General features: G+C 38.5%; 1 protein-coding gene across 1 annotated transcript in view; it reads right to left on the reverse strand.

The window, feature by feature from the left end:
* The window catches only part of fbn2b (fibrillin 2b), a 131,813-nt gene that overhangs the window by 22,172 nt on the left and 88,138 nt on the right, over positions 1-21,503 (reverse strand). Inside the window, exons 32-50 of the mRNA XM_066647244.1 lie at positions 20,838-20,960; positions 20,381-20,503; positions 15,469-15,594; positions 14,753-14,875; positions 14,290-14,412; positions 13,922-14,083; positions 12,507-12,575; positions 12,001-12,126; positions 8,626-8,751; positions 8,075-8,224; positions 7,250-7,321; positions 7,032-7,157; positions 5,897-6,022; positions 5,485-5,610; positions 5,209-5,325; positions 4,511-4,639; positions 4,170-4,289; positions 3,508-3,633; positions 444-596 (exon numbers count right to left, since the gene is read on the reverse strand). Of these exons, the coding sequence (XP_066503341.1) occupies positions 444-596; positions 3,508-3,633; positions 4,170-4,289; positions 4,511-4,639; positions 5,209-5,325; positions 5,485-5,610; positions 5,897-6,022; positions 7,032-7,157; positions 7,250-7,321; positions 8,075-8,224; positions 8,626-8,751; positions 12,001-12,126; positions 12,507-12,575; positions 13,922-14,083; positions 14,290-14,412; positions 14,753-14,875; positions 15,469-15,594; positions 20,381-20,503; positions 20,838-20,960 (2,346 nt within the window). The remainder of the gene's footprint in view (positions 1-443; positions 597-3,507; positions 3,634-4,169; positions 4,290-4,510; positions 4,640-5,208; positions 5,326-5,484; positions 5,611-5,896; positions 6,023-7,031; positions 7,158-7,249; positions 7,322-8,074; positions 8,225-8,625; positions 8,752-12,000; positions 12,127-12,506; positions 12,576-13,921; positions 14,084-14,289; positions 14,413-14,752; positions 14,876-15,468; positions 15,595-20,380; positions 20,504-20,837; positions 20,961-21,503) is intronic.

Raw genomic sequence — 21,503 nt, forward strand, 5'->3', positions numbered from 1 at the left:
TTCCAGTATGAGTATGTGATGATGCATATAAAACAGATGAAGTCACAGCTTATGCAAAGTAAAACAAAGCCAAGCTGACAAGTTAGTTGGTGTCAAAATTAAAGGCAAAAAAATCAAATGCAATCATTATGACAACTGATGCCAGCTGGAATTTTAAATGTTTACGTAGGTCTATGTTGTCAGATGAAGGGTCATGTAGGTGTCATGTAGCCTTATGAACACTGGCCTATAATAAATTGTTAACAATTTTATGACAACTGAAATGTACCTTTCGAACAATAGTGTAGAACAGTAAAATTACTTCTGTGTTATATTCATTCATTTAATAAATGTACTAATCATAAATATACATTTCAGTGAGAGTGTGTGTGTGTGTGTGTGTGTGTGTGTGTGTGTGTGTGTGTGTGTGCGTGTGCATTAGTGTAGAATGGCATGCAACTCACCCTCATTCTCGCGAGGGCAGAGTTCGCATGGGTCTCCCCAGCCTTCGCCTGGCATCTTACTGCAGCAGCATTTAGCTTTGGTTGTGTTCAGAGCTTTGGGCACAGAGCATTTACCGCCTTCAAAACGTGTGAAGCAGAAACTCTTCCTTGTATCTTTTTGGAAAGAGCAGGGGGAAAAAAAAGAACTTTAAATTTATAAACTTTAAACACTCAATTCCTAGAGGACTTCCAGCTTCCGGCACGAGTATTCATTCATTCATTGTCTGTAACTGCTTATCAAGCTCAGGATCGTGGTGGGTCCAGAGCTTACCCAGAATCACTGGACGTAAAGCAGGAACACACCCTGGAGGGGGCACCAGTCCTTTGCAGGGTGAGCCACACTCAAACATTCTCTCATACCTATGGAGATTTTTGAGTAGCCAATCCACCTACCAACTTATTTTTGGACCGTAGGAAGAAACAGGAGCACCTGGAGGAAACCCATGCAGACATGGGGAGAACACACCAAACTCCTCACAGACAATCACGTGGAGTGGTGGTGCTCTAACCCACAATCCCTCCCAGGTCCCTGCAGCTGTGTGACAGCGACACTACCTGCTGCACTACAGTGCTGCACAACACATGAGCATCTGCTTAGTTATTAGCAGATGCACTGAGAACAACAGCAGTTCTTACTAACACCCAATTTATAGTATGTGGCTATATAAACACTGGTATTCTTATGGATATATATTTTTTTAATATTGAAAATTTAAACACAACCCCTAAGCACTAGCCACAACTTCCTAAGGGAAAACAAGGAAATATGATGAGCCATATTTCAAAGCAAGCTTATACCAGTCACTTGAGAGATGAGGGGATTAAATGCATTTTTTTCTGTAAGTAGTTGCAGTTTTGTATGTCCTGTACTGTCCTATGTCTGTTTCCCTACCATGCACTCATGTAGCACATGGCTCTGTTTGTTTATGTTCTTCTCTTCGCCATAGTCACACATTTGTCCCACCTCTGTCTCATTAGTCTCTCTTGTCTGTTCTTGTGTGTGTAGATGTGTGTTTCTATGTCTCTGTGTCTCCTAGTTTACCCATGTCTACCCCGTTCCATGGCTGTTTCCTGTCTATCCCTCTCTAGTCCTGTTCAGTTTATTGTAGTTTGTTTTTTGTTCAAGTTTTTTGGCCTTTAAATAAAGTTTCTTGCATGTACGTCCGCCTCCTTGTCTTCCCTGCCCAGCCGTGACAACGTGTCAGTATTGGGGAGGGGGTGGGGATGAAAAGGGTGGGGTGGCTCTAATCAGCTAATTAACTCAAAACACCTGCAAAGGCCTTTAAATGGTCTCTCAGTCTAGTTCTGTAGGCTACACAATCATGGGGAAGACTGCTGACTTGACAGTTGTCCAAAAAACGACCATTGACACCTTACACATGCAGGACAAGACACAAAAGGTCATTGCTAAAGAGGCTGGCTTTTCACAGAGCTCTGTGTCCAAGCTTATTAACAGAGAGGCAAAGGGAAAGAAAATATGTGGTAGAAAAAAGTGTACAAGTACCATTACTTTCAAATTCCAAGATGGCTCAGCACGAGGTTCAGCGTCTCTCCAGATCTTGCTTTTTTGAAGTATTTATTCTATTGGTCTTAAAACCTTTTAGTCCAAGCTGCCAGTCAAGCATCTCATACAGTCAACATGCTTTACTTGACATTGGTATGAACTGCATAAACAATTTATGTAACGTTAATCTGCTCCCTCTGGAAATCATAAGGACTCCATTGACTCTTGAATCAACTCCCCAACTCCCCGGCTGAGCGGAGAACGTAAAGGAAGGCAAGGAAAGCACAGCGGACTGCGGACTAAACTAAAGCTGAACCTACATTGAACATCAGTCCCCATTATCTTTTCCTCTAATGTTCGGTCTTTGGTGAATAAACTGAATGAGCTGTGACTCTGGATTACAACAAATAGATGGATCATGGAGTCTAACATAATGAAACTAATGGAGATGTGGCTCAACAGTTACATCTGCACCCTGCTATTCTCACAGTTCTCCCATGACTGCAGATCTAATCAAGTTTGCATATGACACCACAGTCATCAGCCACATCAGTAACAATGATGAATTGGCCTACAGGGATCCAGCATCTGGCAGAATTCCTTTAACAACCTTTCCCTCAACACAAAGAAGACCAAAGAAATCATTGTGTATTACAGGAAATCCAAACACCAACATACTCTTATACAGATCAATGGAGCTGGAGTAGAATGTGTCTCCAGCTTTAAGTTCTTGGACATCCACATCTCTGAGGATATTTCTAGAACTAACAACACCTCTTGTTTAATTAAAAAGGTGCAACAGCATCTTTGTTTTCTGGGGAGACTGAGGAGGGATCATTAATTTCCTCATTTCACTGAAAGTGTATGGACCAACTGTGTAACCGTGTGGTATGGAAGCTCTCCTGTGAGAGGAAGGCCCTACAAAGGGTGATGAAAATCGTTCAGTGCATCACTAACGCACAACTTCCTGCCATCGAAGACATTCACCGCCAATGCTATGTACAAAGAATATTCAGGTATTTGTCTCACCCAAGCCACTCACAGTATAAACTCCTGGCCTCGGGGAGGATATACACGAGCATCCATGTCAGAACCAGCCAGCTCAGAAACTCAGCTTAGAAAGAAGCTTCTTACCCTCATCAATCACATTATTGAATTCTTCATTACAATGACATACACAACATACTACAATACACTACCATTTTACACTGGCTTCACAACTGCTTCATCACACACAACTGGACATATTTAACAATATTTATGTTATCAATATTTGTCTTATTTATAAATATTTTACTCTTGAACTTAACTCTTGAACTTACTCTTGAACACCCTGTATATAATGGTACAGTACTGGCATTTTGGCACTCTATCAGTTATTGCAAAATACTGCTATTTTTGCACTTTGCCATACCATATTAACTACTTTGCAACACCATAGCAACCACCTGGAATACCATAGCAAATGCCTACATATAGCATTTTTGTGGTATATAGGTATTTGTGCTGTACTGAACTCACCAAAGCAGCGTTGGCCATTATCAGAGAGAACGAAGCCAGGTTGACAGATACACTGGAAACTCCCTGGTGTATTAATACAGGTACCAAACTGACAGGTGTTGGGTTCAACTTCACACTCGTTAATGTCTGAAAACAGGAAGACAGACAGGGGGTGGGAGAGAGAGAGAGAGAGTTAATTGTTATGGTTAGATAGATGGGACACCAGGGACGTGCACACAAGAGATGACCAATGATGGATGTTTTGTGTATAAAGATTGCACCTTCTACTTTCTATTTTCTTTACTTTCTACATCCCTAGTGGGCTGAAATTTGTGACACTCCCACTGGAAAAAATAAAACAGCTACCAACATCACATTACACAGTGTGGATGTGTGCAGTTTCCACATACATTTCATCAGAAATGCATGGATTCTTTCTTCACATATCTAATAAATTTAAAGCTGATATTGACCTTATACCAATATCGGCTTGATGTGATACTTAAGCTTATATTTTTTGTTGATATTGGCTCAAAATTGATAACTGCAGGAGAGTATATACTGTTGATATCTGCATAAAAATAATACCTGAAAAAAAGACAGTACTGCTGAACCTGAATACAGCCTATTTTGCTGGTATCTGCTTTCTGATATCACAAAGCAACAAGTCCAAAAAGATTCACCTATGCACTGGTCATTCTGTACAGCATATCCAACTGGACAGATACAACGGAAGGAGCCATCCAGATTCTGACAGGTGCCAGGAGAGCAGGTTCCAGGGAACGTCACACATTCATTTATATCTAGAAGGAAAATAAGATCTCTTTATTAGTGGCTCAACGTAGAGTTATAATGTGCACCATAAATAATGGATACAAATTAGGAAAAATTGAATATATATAAAAATTTGCATTAGGATTTCATATGTTTACTCTACTAGATGATAAAATTAAAGAAAAAGGACAGTAAAAAGTAAATATAGATATGTAGGCTGTGGAGGTGTAACAGAGATGTGGAGTCTTACCCACGCAGTTTTTGTTATCGGGGGTGAGCTCATAGCCTTCCTGGCACAAGCATTGGAAAGAGCCAAGGCTGTTTATGCACTGTCCATGCCTACAAACCTGACCAACCAGTGTACTGCACTCATCCACATCTAAACACAAATAGACAACAAAACCAGACATAAGTACACAATACAAAATCTCACTCCCAAACACACAGATATTTTGTGTGTTTTGGTATGCGGGAATGCTGCTGAAATATAGTTTGTCCAAAAGTCTAGAATAAAGCTTTCAGTAATATTAAAATATGTTTGCAGATACATTTATAGAAGTGATTCTTGTATTTGATTCTAATATAAACTTTAAAAATTCAGTACAGTACATTTTCTACATACATATTTTTTTATATCACTGAAATAAAGCTGTTGCTATTTACATTGTGGGAGTATTCATATGTGGGACGATTTCATTAATGGACTAATAATTATGTTCTAAAAATCCTTGCTTATCACTCACAATAAATATTCCTATATTCTTTATTTATAAGTCATAATCCAGAAAAAAATAATAAGAATCAGACTAAAAAATACAAAACTTCACACTCCACATTGCCTTTTTAGCTAATGTTAACTATTCATGATACTGAGTGCTTTTGTGTGTGAACGACAACACTTCCTCTCCATCACTTTTATTTAATTGCCCAGGCCTTGTTAAGACTCACCCATACAATCATTGTTGTGTGTCAGCTCAAAGCCTGGGAAGCAGAGGCAGTTGTAGGAGCCCACAGTGTTTTTACATGTCCCATTTCCACATGGCTGCCTCTCACATTCATCAATATCTGTCAGAGGACATGAAAAAAACATGGAGTGAGTGGTAAGGATGAGGTAATGTAAAAGAGAGAGAAAGATGGTGAATCACAGAGAAAGAAACAGTAATGAACTGTTAGCTGTGTTCTTTTTCATGTCTATGCTGGTTTTCGAGATTCAGGGACACTTACCCATGCACATGGTTTGGTCAGCTGTAGCCCTGAATCCATTATGGCAGAGGCAGCGGTAGCTACCCTGTGTGTCGATGCACTCTCCATGGCTGCAGACGTTGGGTTTTTCTATGCATTCATTACGATCTATCGTAAAGAGTAAAACCATTAACTGACTTTCATTTTTCAATGTTTTTTTATTGCTTACCTAAGCAAAAATTAGACATTTCTCCACAAAACGCCACATGCTAAACACTGAATATTAAACATTCTGAATGAAATTGCAATTCTAAAAAAAATTTTTCTTTCAAGTACTATGTTACCTTATGTACATTAACTCTGTATGAGTCAATAAAAAAGTATGTTTTATACCAAAATGTTTGGCCAGGTTTAAGATGCAACATTCTGGGCAGTTTTACTATTCAGGACTCACCCACACAGGCTCCACTAGGGGAAAGCTTAAAGCCAGGAGAACATTCACAGCGATAACTCCCGGGGATGTTGATGCAGTTGGCATTCCGCTGACATAGGTTATCGCCACTGTTACACTCATCAATATCTGAAAAGCAAAAAAGTCATAGTGAAAATAAAGAAAGAAACAAAGTGGTGCGATCATTCAAGTGTGCTGCAAATGTCTAGTGAAAAAGCAATGAGAAGTCACATATCAACTCCAGGATTCTAAACCAAGAGCATCCAGGGGCTGTTGGGGCTTAGTATATTCACAATTAATGTCATACATATGAGGATCTGCATACTTTTTTGCCCCCTTTCATCTTGATCTTCAATGATAAGGCCACGTAGCAAACTATCATAGGACAGGTATCATTTGGGTGGTGAATCATTCTTAGTGCTTTAGTGACCCTGAGGTGGTGGTGTGTTAGTGTGTTTTGCAATGGCATTAGTGGACCAGAAGCAGCGGGACATATTTTATTTCTGTTATATATTATTATTATTCCCTTAATCAATGCACACTGGTTTCTCCACACCACATAACCATTGCACCAAGCAGCCTTTTGTTCTGATAATTGATTCCCCATCATCTGTAATGAAATGACCCTTCACCTCCAGTGGTTAAGGTGATAACAATCACTTCTGGTATAATCAGCAAGATGACAGGACAGTATAAATTTACTAAAGATTCAAAATATATTTAGAGGGCATTACAGTATTTACAATATATTTACCAAAATATATTATTGTGAGATATGAAAGCTGATATTATAAAGTCATTATAAAGTGTAACTATAACCAGTAAAAGATAAATTAAACTGGTTGCGCCTTATACCACCCAATAAATTAATTTGTACATTATTTTGCATAGAGGTTACTTAAGAAGTGTTGCCTTTTGTGTTTATCAAAGCCATCAAAGCAGCTTTTTTCCCTTTTAAAATGGGCAAAGGACAGAATTAAAATTTCAAAGTTATGTTTCTTAGCATCTTTTCATCAGCAGAAGTATACAGTAGGAAAATGTGCCATTGTTAAATATAGCAACACAGATAGACAGTGTGGTTGGAAGTAATTGAAGTCTTAATAACTGATGTTATTTTGTGTGTATAGGTGTGCTGGACCTTCACAGATGAGCAGAATGTTGTTGTAACTGAAGCCCATTGGACACTCGCAGCGGAAGCTGCCAATTTGATTGATACACACTCCGTTGGCACAGATCCCTGGGATCTCCCGGCACTCGTCAATATCTGAATCATTACACAAACATTTCTGATTAGACAAAAAGAAATAGCATGCCTGTGAGGACCCCTGGTTCAATGCAGAGTGACAAATGTCTTACCAATGGGTTTTCCCGTGTGAATATCAATGATGAAGCCTGGAGCCTGATTACCACACAGCAGTAGATACTCAGCTGAACAAAACAAAAACAAAAAAAACAGAGACAGTAGCTAAGCAATCACTATACTTTAAAAACTGAATAATTAACAACATTTATTATTATATATACAAAAATAACCGTTGCAATGTGGACCTAAAAATAATAAACATTTTAAAAAAAGCTATACATTTTATTTCAGTAATTCTTTGGGAAAGAAATGAAGCAGTAAAGTGTACTGTAATTTACACTTTATATTCATTTTTGATAACTTTGAGCACCCTTGAGATATGACTGATTCAGATTTTCAGAACTTCATGGTATCTCAGTGTAATAACCTCTGCCAATTCATCTCTATTAGTCACGTTCTTTGCAATGTATTGCCTTCCTGCCTTGATCCAGACACACCACACACTTGTGAGCCTTGAGTGTGTAACACTCTGTGTGCCCTGGATAGTAGCATATTCCCCCATCCCAATAGCCTTGTTTGCGTGTGCCAGCCTTTTTGCTCACTCTTTGACAATGTCATCCAACATCATCAAAGTGCACACTTCCAGGAATTCCTTAGGACAAGAACTGGGACAGTGGATTGTGTGCTATCAGGGGATCAGTTTAAGTCTTCTATATTCTACAATTTCATACTGTTTTCTCAGTTACTTGTGTCATAATTCATTTCAGGAGACAATTCAAAAGTTCAGAACACTGTGCATAAGCAAGTTTATAAGTTGAAGAAAAGCCAAAGCCAGAGAATATCTGAAGAAATTATGTTAGAGTTTTTAATACACTCACAGGTAGCAGGAGTGGGACATGCTTCACATGGCTTGTTCCATGCTTTTCCCACATTATATGAACAACAGCACATTTTCTTTGTCATGTTGAAGGACAGCTCATTCTCACATGTGTCATTAAAGTTACGGTAACACACACTCTTCCTCATGTCTGCAAGATAAAAGATAAAGAAATGGTAAAAAAAAAATTCCCACCTTTATATATGTATTTTGTGTAATGTATAAATGTACTAAAGGTGAAATATGCAGATGTTAACTGTCATAAACACAAAAATTTAATTAATGTGCAATTTCTATTCTAAAATATATCTAGAATGAATTAATTAATTATTATATATAGAAAGGCACTATCTAAATTAGATGGTAAACAGAGTTTAACAAAAATAATCACTTATTTTAGAATTATCACAATGTCAGGCATAGCATATATTCATATGCATATTGTGTAGTCCTACTGACATGCTACCCTTCTGTCATCCAGTAAGTGTGTGAATGTATTGATGTTATGTTTTATGTATTATGTTATATCTTAATGTGGGAAATTTTCTTTACCCATGCAGTTGTTTCCTCCATTGACCTGCATGTACTCTGGAGGGCAGACACAGGTGTAGTTGCCCAGAGTATTGTAGCAGGTTCCTGGGCCACAGATACCAATGTGGGCTGTGCATTCATCAATATCTGGAAGAACAAAGTGATATCAATTGAAACACTTAGAGGGTTGAATCATATTGCTAAGTCCTGTTTTTACATCCCTGAAATATCACAGCATGCATGGCTGAATAGTTGTGGAAGCATGGCATTACTTCCACAACTTTTTGTCATGTTATAACAGAATCATTATACTAATACCTGGTGACCTGGATGTATCAGAATGTCTGCGGTAAACCTATTTTAAACAAAAGTCCCCCATGTGGGGGACTCACTCTAATTCACTAAGGAAAATAAACTGGTCTTGATGTACCTACATCACATACATCGCCTCGAAAATTTTTGCTTTAGGAATTTGTGTTCCTAATGGTGCTGATTAACCCTAGCATGGCTGAAATTTCAGGATCCTGAGAACAAGAACCATCCTTCTTGCAGCCCATTAGTGGACTATTAACTAAACTTTCTTATGTAAATGAGGGTTAGAGAACTCTCCAAAGCAAGAATTCTCAGAGGGAGAAACAGAGAGATATAGCTACTATTTATTTTCCTTGTAATTTGATCTAGATTCATTGGTTAATTTCTCTGCCCTATTTTGGTGCACATTTTTCTTTTCTTACTGCCCACACATTTATGTTTTTATACATACGTATCAAAGACATTAGACAGGAAGATATTGATGTAGTTATATGTATTTTAATCTGTTTGAAAAATTTGTGATATATATTCATTCATTATCTGTAACCGCTTATCCAATTCAGGGTCGCGGTGGGTCCAGAGCCTACCTGGAGGGGGCGCCAGTCCTTCACAGGGCAACACAGACATTCACTTTTGAGTCGCCAATCCACCTACCAACATGTGTTTTTGGACTGTGGGAGGAAACCGGAGCACCCGGAGGAAACCCACGCGGACACGGGGAGAACACACCAACTCCTCACAGTCACTCGGAGCGGGAATCGAACCCACAACCTTCAGGTGCCTGGAGCTGTGTGACTGCGACACTATCAAATTTCATTATTATTTACTTGCAACATTTGCTTTTATCTTGGACTTGGTACAATATGGCAATACATTTATGAGGTAAATGCTTCAACAACTGGGTTGTATTTATTCAAGTTTTTGTAGTGTTTGGGGTTTTAGTCGAGTTTATGTTCAATAAAAAAAAAGCAATGAGACAAAAAAAATTTTGTAAAAATAATGGTCTAACAAATAACAAAATTTTAGCTTCTGATGAATCCTGAGTCTTGGCTTAGCCTAGACTTAGAAGTGAATCAATAAATGTGGAGAAAATGTCTCAGTCATAATGTGACCAAAAATAAATAGTAGTAATCTAATGAATTACAAAATACCAGCTTCAGATGAGTGTTTAGAAAGTCTAACATGATTTGCTGTTGGGGCTGTTTGTTTTTTAGCTGTCGAGTATAATACAGAATCGCCCTTGCTGTCTGTTCCAGCACGGCAGCGCAACCAGAGGAAGAGAGTGCGGTGAGCGCATTATTTAAGGTTGAGAGGCGTTAATGTTGGATTTTTGTCACATACAATAATATCAAAATCAAGTTCAGTAAACTAAAAGATAATTTCAGTAACAACAGTAAAAATAAGAACTTTTTTTTGTTTTGGTTTTATTTTGTTGTTTTCCATAATTTGAAAATGAAACTGAAACCTCATCTGCACTCTGTTGTAATAAATGGTGATTAAGAGCAGAATTCTGAATCTCTCAAAATCAAACCTGAAACTTACTTTACTCAGACCCAGTCTGACTGCCAAGTTGATGTTTGTCTCTAGTGTTTGGGCTGAGGGGGTTGAGGGGGTGTTGGTCTGTGTTTATATGTGCTGTGGGTCACTACCATATCAATAGGCTCCAAGTGTCTCACAGCAGGGGAACAGCGGATTGAGTGCACCATTTCACTTACGAAAAAAATTGTATCCTTTACTCATTCTAGTATTAAGAGGGCTACTCCAAACTGAGATATCAGAAGAGCAAACTCATCTGCTCATTCACACACAAATCAAAGAAAATATGTGGAATGTGACACGAGAGCTTGCAACCAATCAGAGGGTATAACAGACCTCATAAAAACAAGGATTAACTTTGGCTTGGCTTTTGAAAATTGCTGAACGGGTAAGATATTTCATTTTTTATAATCTAATAAAACAGGCAGCCAGGCTATAATTGTTGTGGATTTATATCTTGTAATGTAATGGATCTGCTTTACAGTGTACAGCTGTATTAACTGCATAGGACTGTTTATTTCCATATTGCTGCAGCTCAAAAAAAGCTGAGAGACCCATTGTCCCGATTTTAGTATTCTACTTTGTTGGTGTCTCGCCCTTGTCCTGTCTTGTCTGTTTTCCCCGCCATGTGCTCTTGCACATGGCTCTGTTTTTTATTGTTCATGTCTCCGCCCTAGTCCCGCCTTTGTTCCTCCTCCTCGCCTGTATCTCATTTGTAATCCTGCCCCCTCATTATCTGTTTCAGGTGTCCCTTGTCTGTGTGTGTAGATATGTGTTTCTTTTTCTCTGCGTCTCCCATGTCTACCCCTGTTCTCGGTTGTCTGTCAGTCTTCCTGTCTGTTCCTGCCCCACCGTGACAGTTGGATGTACACAGTAAATTCATCAGCGTTAAATCAACACTATTAGTGTAATAATTTAACACTCCCAGTGTTAACACTAATAGTGTTGACTTAACACTTGTGAATTTACTGTGTATCATTTTCTCTACATTCTGACAGTATATAATCAGAAAGGAATATAACAATATGCTAAAAATGCAATTTCACAAAGTAGTTTAATTTACATTAACCGGCATTAAATTTTACAAACACATTTACCTTCACGTAAAATTTACTATGTTGTAGTTTTTTTGTTTCCTGCAGTCAAAGAAAGTAAGTATTTGCATTTAACTCTTTAACACAGAAATACAGCAGGTTGTTTACATATGACGTCTCACTGCATGAGCTGCAGATGGAGGGCAGGAAGTGAATGTTCACACATGGAGCTCTATCACACTGTCATAATGCCTGTTGTTTGCATTGTTTCTGTTGTGAAAAATAATTTCTGACAAATTGTAAGGAGATTGCACCAGGTACCAAAAGTTGTTCATGTGGGAGGAAAAAAACTGTAAATGAAAAATTGTCTTTGAGTGGAGTTATGCTTTAAGAAGACATCTGTTACAAAGTATTACAAAGTGTTAAATATTAGGCATGTGTCTGTTAGTGTCTGTTAAATAAATGTAACATTAAATTGAGGCATGACTGTGCCAGCTGGATGATGTTCTATCACCTTCACAGATGCGTGTGTCCTCGTTGAGGTAATAACCTGGTGGACATTCACACTGGAAGCTGCCAAAAGTGTTCACACAGTTACCACCCTGACACAGACCAGGCAACTCCTGACACTCGTCAATATCTGTTAAGAACAAATACAGAGAGAGAGAGAGAGAGAGAGAGAGAGAGAGAGAGAGAGAAATAGACAGGTAAACAGAGACAACAAAAAATAAAAATGGAGAAAAAAATGCAGGGAAGAGAAGAAAAATTGAAATAAAAAGGAAATATATATGTATTAAGGATAAGGATGAGAAGGTGGAAATTGAAGAAATGTCAAAGTGTTAGTGAGAGAAAGTGATAGAGAGGAGGGGGTTGTTATTTCATACATTGGATCATAAACTGCAACACCATTAACCATCAGCTACAGTCTCAGCTATGGCAAGGGCATTACACGGACAATCTCAAATAAACTAATATGGCAAGGACAACATGAATGCACAAACACACACATAGCTTTCTTACCCTCCAGGATGACTGTAATTGGGTTAGGTCTGAAACCCTCTCCTCCAGGACAGAGAGTCTTATATTCAGCTGCAAACAGAGAGAACTCATGAGATCATATTTTATCTGACCATGATCAGCCCAAAACCTGTCCCATTTGGCATTAACCCATAAACATTAAATCAAAAAATTATAAACTATCTACTGATGCGAGTTGCTCAGAGAGAGCCCCATACAAGAGTTAATACTGGACTGAATTTACTCAGTGGAGAGAGCTGAAAGAGACATGACAAGACAGAGACAAGGCAGATGCTTTCTTCTTGTTTTGACTAGTAAGTAATGACATGTTTCACATTCTTGATGTGCTGCTGTGCTCGCTTGTAAGACATTTTGTTGACAAAAGTATTATAAACCATTTTTTGAAAGTTAATGTGCAGTTTACTGATTACTGAACTTTTTAGCATTAGACATTAATTCTGGTAATAAGTGTTTTTCTATGCTTTGTTGTTGTAATGGCTATAGTTAAATTTTGTGTGGGTGAAGTCCAAGCTTTGTTGACAAAAGTGTTATAATTAGCTGATGAACAAAGCTCAGTGGTAGTGCCAGCTAACTTTAGACAAATTTGTAGGTAGATTGACCAGAGCAGGATAGTTCCCCCATTGTGATCCTTCTCTCAAGGTTTCTTCCTCAGCTCTGAGGGAGTTTTTCCTTGCCCCTGGCTTGCTCACCTGGGGGGTTTTACATTTCATGTTAAAACTTCTGTCTGTACTGGAATTCTGTGAAGCTGCTTTGTGACAACATCAGTTGTAAAAAGCACTATACAAATAAATTTGATTTGATTTGATTAGGGAACTTTTTACAGGACATCAATTCTGGTTATTCTGGTGTTTTCCTCTTACATTTTATGTTTTTAAACATTGTCCAAAGTATATTATCAGTTATATAAAACTTTTATCAGGTAGTCAACATCATTTTATTCAATTACACAAATTCCCCAGTCTCAACATTCAAATGTTTAGCAAATACTGTCAAGAGAGACAATGTGTGTGAGTGTTTATAACTAGAAGAGCAAAAATCTGGTGAGAATATCCCTCGGCTTAGAAGCTCAGGGTGTGCAAGTTTGAGAGAAAAAGAGAGAGTGTGTGTGAATGTGTTTGTCTGTGAGAGATTCAGTGAGTATGTTTATCACTAGTAGCCCAGAGAGCCGGATTTGATTGGTCAGAATGTCGACTCAGAAGCTCTCTTTCTGTGTGTGTGTGTGTGTGTATGTGTGTTTGAGAGAGAGAGAGAGAGAGAGAGAGAGAGAGAGGGAGATGGGTGTGCGTGCATGATTTCGCAACAGTACTGTAGAGAAAAAAGCCAAGTCTTACATAATATTGCATATACATGAGTCACAGCTGAAATGTTTGTGAAAGTGTGTAGGGTGTAGGACATACTAGTGTTGGCCCTGGGGCATAATTCGCATGGGTTCCCCCAAGCTACACCTAGAGAACAGCAGCAGGAAGCTCGCGTCACTCCCACTCCAATTTCAGCATGGCAGGAAAGCTCTTCATCACCACGTCTTGTGGTATCAAGGAAACAGTTACCCACTCGTGTGTCTGCAGAGAAATAAAGATACGTAAGAGAGAGAGAGAGTGTAAGAGAGACAGAGAGAGAGCGTGAGGCAGAGAGACGGAGGGAGCGAGATGAGGTGCACGATTCTTGTTTCTATATTAATTCTTTCTGTAATAACACTCCTTGTTAGCTGCTATAAAAATCTCTGCTCCTACATTGCAAATGAGGCAATGGTGAGACACCCACTCACCCACGCAGCCCACTCCTGTGGGGTTGAGCTCAAAATCTGCAGGACAGTTACAGAGATAGCTGCCCGGCATATTCACACATAGGCCATTGATGCAGTTTACAGGATCAGCACATTCGTTGATGTCTGAGAAAGACAATCAATGAGAGAGAGAAATAATTGAAATAAATCAAAAGTGACATAGAATAAAAACATATGTAAAGCTAGGAATTCAGCTAGATGCTTGAGGAGTGTGAATGTGTTTAAAAAGATGACATCATTTTTATGACATCTACTTAAGGTCCACTTATGTCAGCAATTTAAGGTCCACTTGTGTTTATCCAATGGTGCTTATGTTGGCTAATACACAAACATTTTTATACTGTATGTTATACAAGGTTATTATTAATAAATAATATTCATATAATTAATATTATTACGGCTTTATTTTGTATCACTTAGTAGTTCATTCAGTAATTCTCTTCACCTGTGCAGTTTCCTCCACTACGATCCAGTTCATATCCATCATCACATACACAGCGGAACATTCCAGGCAGATTCTGACAGGTTCCAAACACACATATATTTTGGAAGTTGCACTCATCAATATCTGTATATAAATAAATAAATAAATATAAAGAAAGGTGAATGTAAAACAACAGAAATGCTCCCCATCATAAATATAGCATGTTGTAATATTACAATGTCTATGTTATATTTCAAAAGGAGTGAAAAAACTTGATGCTGATCATTTACCCATAATATATTACTGGATAAACATCTGTATTTAATATAAAATATCATTTATCATTTAAATGGGTAATATAATCAAAATAAAAAATGTAACCACACACTGAGTCACCTCCTAAACTGGTGTTGCAAAAATCCTTAGGGTGAGATTACTTCTTCTGGGCAGTAATTAAAAAATTTATGCTATTATCATTTGGAAGAAACAATTAATTATTTGTGATGAATTGCTATTATGAAATAATCACTCCAACCTGCAATAGCATGGGCATTTACATACCTACATATTAAATGTTTTAGGCCGGAAGGGATATTATAGAACTTGATTTCTAAGAGTTTGAAACATTGATTTAAATATAATATAAAATGTATGATTCCAGACATACATATATGCATTTCTACACATTCTGGAATACAAATATATTTTATTGTTTATTTTTTTGGGTGTGTGTGTACCTTGGCATGCCTTGCTGTCCTCAGTGGGAGTAAAACCCATCTCACACTCACAGCGATAGCCCCCAGGTGAGTTCAGACATTGACCATTCTCACACAGGTTCACATTCTCTGCACACTCATCCATATCTGACAAAAGGAGAGAGATAGGAAACATATTTAAAAATATTTCAGTTCTCCTCCCCACCCCTCTATATTTATACACAAGCTTCTATGGTCAGACTTGTATGTTGGGTTGACTAGTACTAGAATCCCAAACATCTCTTTATCAGTTAATAGGAATAGGATTAGTTTAATCTACTGACAGTTACATTGTGTACACTTCTCAATAACACATGTATATATTAATATTACTGCACTCTTTAACATGCAAGTCTTTGTACTATATTAAATATGGCTACAAAGCCTAGCACTAGCTCCAGTGTTAGCTTTAGTATTAATTAATTAAAAGTCATGCTGAGCAATATTCCTATAAATCACGAAAACCTATCACTTCAGCATTGTGCAATGTTTTAGGTTAGTTTTTGCAAATGGTCAGTTAACACACGGGAGAAAATATTGTGGCATCCATTTTTCTACTCTGTGTTTGGATGAAACTTGAAAAGGGAGAGAGCAGCCCATTGCATTATGCCTCTCTCATTTCTTTAAAGGTGAAATATCTGATATTTTAAATGTTAATATAGCAGTAAACAACTAGTTTCAAAGTAAGGGTATATTGGATAGGTGTCACACACCAACTGTGTGTGGTGTTCTCTGCTGCTTGTTTTCATATCCAGGACAGCTGTGCATGCACATTATTCCTGCTCTATGGAAACTTTGGCTAACCCCAATATTTATGCCCTCCCCATCTTTTCGGGACCATCTCTTCGGGTCGGTCCAAATTATGGTTTGATTAAATTTTCTTATATGGCTTAACAATTCATGTCAGTTTTCAAGAGTGACTGGCTTAAGTAGGCATAACTTCTTGTTGTTGGACTCCATATGTGCTCCTCTGTTTGATGTGGCTGAATATGAAATGTTTGTTTTGGTCTGAAATTCTGGTGCTCTAGAGCAATATCCACTGGAAGAATGTTGTATATTACACCTTTGAGGGTTTCTGTTTGACCACCGTTTGAATGAACTGCATGTTAATTTCAACAATTTTGTGGTATTCACTCTTTTATTTATTATTACATGGTCACAACGTTTTGGGAATTATATCTGAGTGTATATAGAGATCTGAGATGTAAATATAAATACTGAACAGAAATATAAATGCAGCACTTTTGTTTTTGCTCCCATTTTTCATGAGCTAATTTCAAACATCCAAGACTTTTTCTATGTACACAGAAGGCCTTTTTCTCTCAAATATTCATTCATTCATTATTTGTAACCGCTTATCCAATTCAGGGTCGCGGTGGGTCCAGAGCCTACCTGGAATCATTGGGCGCAAGGCAGGAATACACCCTGGAGGGGGCGCCAGTCCTTCACAGGGCAACACAGACACACACACACACATTCGCTCACACACTCACACCTACGGACACTTTTTTTTTGAGTCGCCAATCAACCTGCAACGTGTGCTTTTGGACTGTGGGAGGAAACCGGAGCACTCGGAGGAAACCCATGCGAACACGGGGAGAACACACCAACTCCTCACAGACAGTCACCCGGAGCGGGAATCGAACCCACAACCTCCAGGCCCCTGGAGCTGTGTGACTGCGACATTACTCTAACTCTGTGTTAGTGAGCACAACTCCTTTGCCGAGATAATCCATCCATCTCATAGGTGTTGCACATCAAGATGCTGATTAGACAGCATGATTATTGCACAGGTGGGCGGCACGGTGGCGCAGCAGGTAGTGTCGCAGTCACACAGCTCCAGGGGCCTGGAGGTTGTGGGTTCGTTTCCCGCTCCGGGTGACTGTCTGTGAGGAGTTGGTGTGTTCTCCCCGTGTCCGCGTGGGTTTCCTCCGGGTGCTCCGGTTTCCTCCCACAGTCCAAAAACACACGTTGCAGGTGGATTGGCGACTCGAAAGTGTCCGTAGGTGTGAGAGTGTGTGAGTGAATGTGTGTGTGTCTGTGTTGCCCTGTGAAGGACTGGCGTCCCCTCCAGGGTGTATTCCTGCCTTGCGCCCAATGATTCCAGGTAGGCTCTGGACCCCCCGCGACCCTAAAATTGGATAAGCGGTTACAGATAATGGATGGATGGATGGATGGATGGATTATTGCACAGGTGTGCCTTAGGCTGGCCACAATAAAAGGCCACTCTTCGATCTAATCTGTCTAAGGGGACTTAGATCTAAACCTAGGCTGCATTCAGAGTGGCATACTCCCTTACAAGTTCCTTCCTGTGTCCAAATACCTAGAACGTATCATGTATTATGCGAAAGGTTCCCGGATGTCATAATCAGTCAGGAGAGATTTGCTAGTATGCCCCCCCAACACATTATCCGAATCCCATGATTCACCTGGAGCAGAGCAGCAAAGAGTAACAGCAGACACACAGGAGTAGGCTTTACAAGTGTGAGTAAAACAAACAATCTATACTAATATTTCTCAGGAAATACTCAGCCTGTAATGTATAAAACACCATAGATAACTCTGTGGTGAGTTGAAAGACAATTTTATGGGGTACAAAGTAGTGATCGACCGATATGGGTTTTTTGATGGCCAATGCAGATGCCGATTTTTAGACATCAGTAGTGGCTGATGACCGATATGTAAATCCAATATTCCCATTCCTCAGGGAGTGAATAAACTAGAGGCATTTTCATGATTTATTTTTACAGAAAACCCTTCAAATTTGTAAAAGAAACCATTTAGAGGTCTTGCAATATATATGAAGTGGTCAAAAGCTTATGAAAACCACAAAAAATTTAGGCACTTGTCTTATTTTTGAAAATAAAAATTAATGTTAGTGACTATAAACTGAAGAGTTCATGAGTCCCATTACTTTTTTCTTTTTAAAATTGTGTCTCCATGGGTCTACTTTCATCAGGTAAAATTTGGAGTGGATACCTTCTACTGATTTGAAGTTATTCAAGCTGGAGCAGACAGTGGACAGATGGCTTCTCCAAGTGTCTCTTTAGACCCCAAGCTCTCCTTAAAGGCTAAGTACCAGCTATATGAAAGTGTCAAACATAAATACAATGGAATTTGAGTTCCTAACTTGTGTTTATTGTCAGCCAGAAAACATGTAATTTCTTACTAATTCAAGGAATAAGGTTTAAAAGACCGTTGGTTGGCTGCAATAATTCAATGTACAGTGGGACATCTGTGTACAAATGGCCCAAAATATCCAGAAAATGGACTAAATTTGTCAACTTTAAACGGACACTCTGGAGAGGACCATCCGCTCACTCCGTTGTCTGTAGTGCTCATTTCAATGGCACTTTTCCAACAATATGGGCATGTAAGGAAACCAACGAAAAGTGTTCAAAAACCTCAGTATACATGGAGGTAAACAGGGTAAGTACACTTACTTCACCTGTTTTAGTTGGTGTTAGTTAACGTTAGCTTGACTTGCTGACCCTTGGTGGGTCAGATTATACTAGGCTACGTAGATAGTTGCATTATGGAGATTTATACTGTCGGATGAATTCGAGTTCAACTTCGATTACATTTACAAGAATAATGGTACCTATATATTTGAGTTTAGCTTATTGCTAGGCTATTGTCATGAATTTAGCTAGCTAGATACTGTCATAACCGTCAGTCATAACGGTGTTTTACCGCGGCGTTGTTCAGCTGTTGTCCACCAGTGACGTCACGGTTGCGTTCAAGAATTTCCGTAGCGAGCTCGGGTTTTTCCGTCAATTTAATAAAATGGTCAGTTTTAAAGCAAATTAAGCATGCTATTTTCATTTTAATTTATACTTATATATGTCAGTAACTAAAATAATGTGAAATATTCATGGAGGTCCATTAAGTGGTGCTTAGTCTTTAAGGAAATTATTGTGGCCGTCAAACAGAACTGTTTGAGTCTCTCTCGCGGTGTCTGAGTCTGTTAGGCGCTGAAAACATTTGTGCCCTGCTGCGTGTTTGTCCTGCCTCCTTGGGTGCACATCGCCATAACTCTGCTCCTGATTGGTCTACAGACTTGATTAACATGCCTTGGAAAGCTGAGCGCCTAAGCTACGCTGCAGTGACATGGGTCCACGGGGATCATATTTAAATAAATTTTTGAAGATTATTTTTTCAGCCAGTACTCTTGACACAAACATGAGGATTACTCACGAACGGTTTGACGGAGAAGTTTTACTCAGATTTAGTCTCGTTTTGAAGGGGACTAAGGTAAGCGCTGCTGTGCTAACTTTGTGTGTGAGCCGCTTGTGGGCTCTTCAGGCTTCGAGAAGCAGCGGTTTTGTCATCGATGAGGAAGTTGGGAATATCTTATTTTTTTGGCTTTAATTCCTTAGCACTACATTTTTGTGTATATCAGGCATATTCAGGCTTTTTAAACTTTCACCTGTTTCTAATTAGTAATTTAGTGTCTAATAGGACCTGTGTTGGGATGAAATCTTGTATGAGTAATGTCCTATATTTCTGATTGTATGTATTTTTAGACCTTCTTTCCTGGTTTAGACCCTTTTTCTTCTATTTATGGTTTCTGATTATTAGTCACTGTTGTGTGATATTTATAAGGATTTATGGACTGGCTTCCTGGATTTGACCCTGCCTAATTGGACTTGGATTCTCTTAAAATAAACCTGCAATTGGCTCCTTAATATTGTTGTGGATTCCTGTGTGACACTTAGATCTGAGCATAAATATATTGTGTTTATAGTATTAAAGAGCTAGTGCAATTTAAATTACGCTTTGGGGTCTGTAAATGAAACGAAATAGCTTCAGCAGCAACAAAAATAAAATGCACAACTGAAAATACCAAAAATTCTATCTGACTGCCAGATTCAGTATTAGTGTGCTGGTGTACCAGAACATGAGAATCCATCTCCATTGAAGCCTTCTTTGCAGGTGCAACGGTAAGACCCTGGCGTATTTACACATTCAGCGTTGGGGTTGCAGTTGTGCTCTTCTGTTGAACACTCATCCAAATCTGAAGGTCAGAGGTCAAAAAAGAATAAAGGCAACATTAGGATGAAAAAGAAGCTCTTCTCTAATTCTGACACATTTACAGCAATGCTGTTTTCTAAGATAAACATTGACTGGTAATTATAAACAAGTGCTGGAATGAAAACTGATAATATAAATTAATATTAAGTAATTATATTAGATGATTCTTCCTCATGTTAAGAAAGGCCCATTATACCGACACACCGTGGCCTGGCTGTATCACTTACATAAATATTCTTGGTATTGTTTCATGATAAAAATGACTGACTGTACCTTTAAGTTATGTAAATGTCCTAAATGGTCTGCTGGTCACTCACCCACGCAATTGATGCCGTCCCCAGCCCAGCCATCTCTACACCGGCACTTGAAGCTTCCAGGAACATTAATGCAGGCAGCATGCATGTCACAGTTATGAGCTCCAATTTCACATTCATCGACATCTACATAAACACACATATAAATACTTTATAAATATAGGACATATATTGGGATATATAGAGCAAATACGTCACTTTCATTAATTTTACAGCTGCTATTTGCTCAGCTTCTTGAGAAATGGAGCACCATAATGCAACAGTTTCACCATTTAACCTAGAATGGAAAATGTGAAAATAAAGCAATTTTCAGCCAGAGTTTTTGGACATCTGTGAGTGGTACATCTGTGCTGATTAAAAATCAAAGTTCAAAATCTGATGTAGACCTGCTGTCACATTATTTTCTGATAATATCATCTTACAGAAGTTAAAATTCGGCCAATTTTAATCTCTTTATGTGATACTGTAGCAACTTATTCCCATATAAACATGTTTAGGTATTAGTATAGGGGTATTGTACACTACATTTCTAACCAAATATTAAGTGAAAACTACTTGAAAAGAGCACCTAAAATGACAAAAGTATTTATAATAATATAAATTCTAGTTTATATATATATATGTTGATTTTTTAAAAAAGTTTATATATTTGTAATGGTGCTCTAGGGA

Source organism: Hoplias malabaricus, chromosome 16, assembly GCF_029633855.1.
Source record: "Hoplias malabaricus isolate fHopMal1 chromosome 16, fHopMal1.hap1, whole genome shotgun sequence".
Lineage (NCBI taxonomy): Eukaryota > Metazoa > Chordata > Actinopteri > Characiformes > Erythrinidae > Hoplias > Hoplias malabaricus.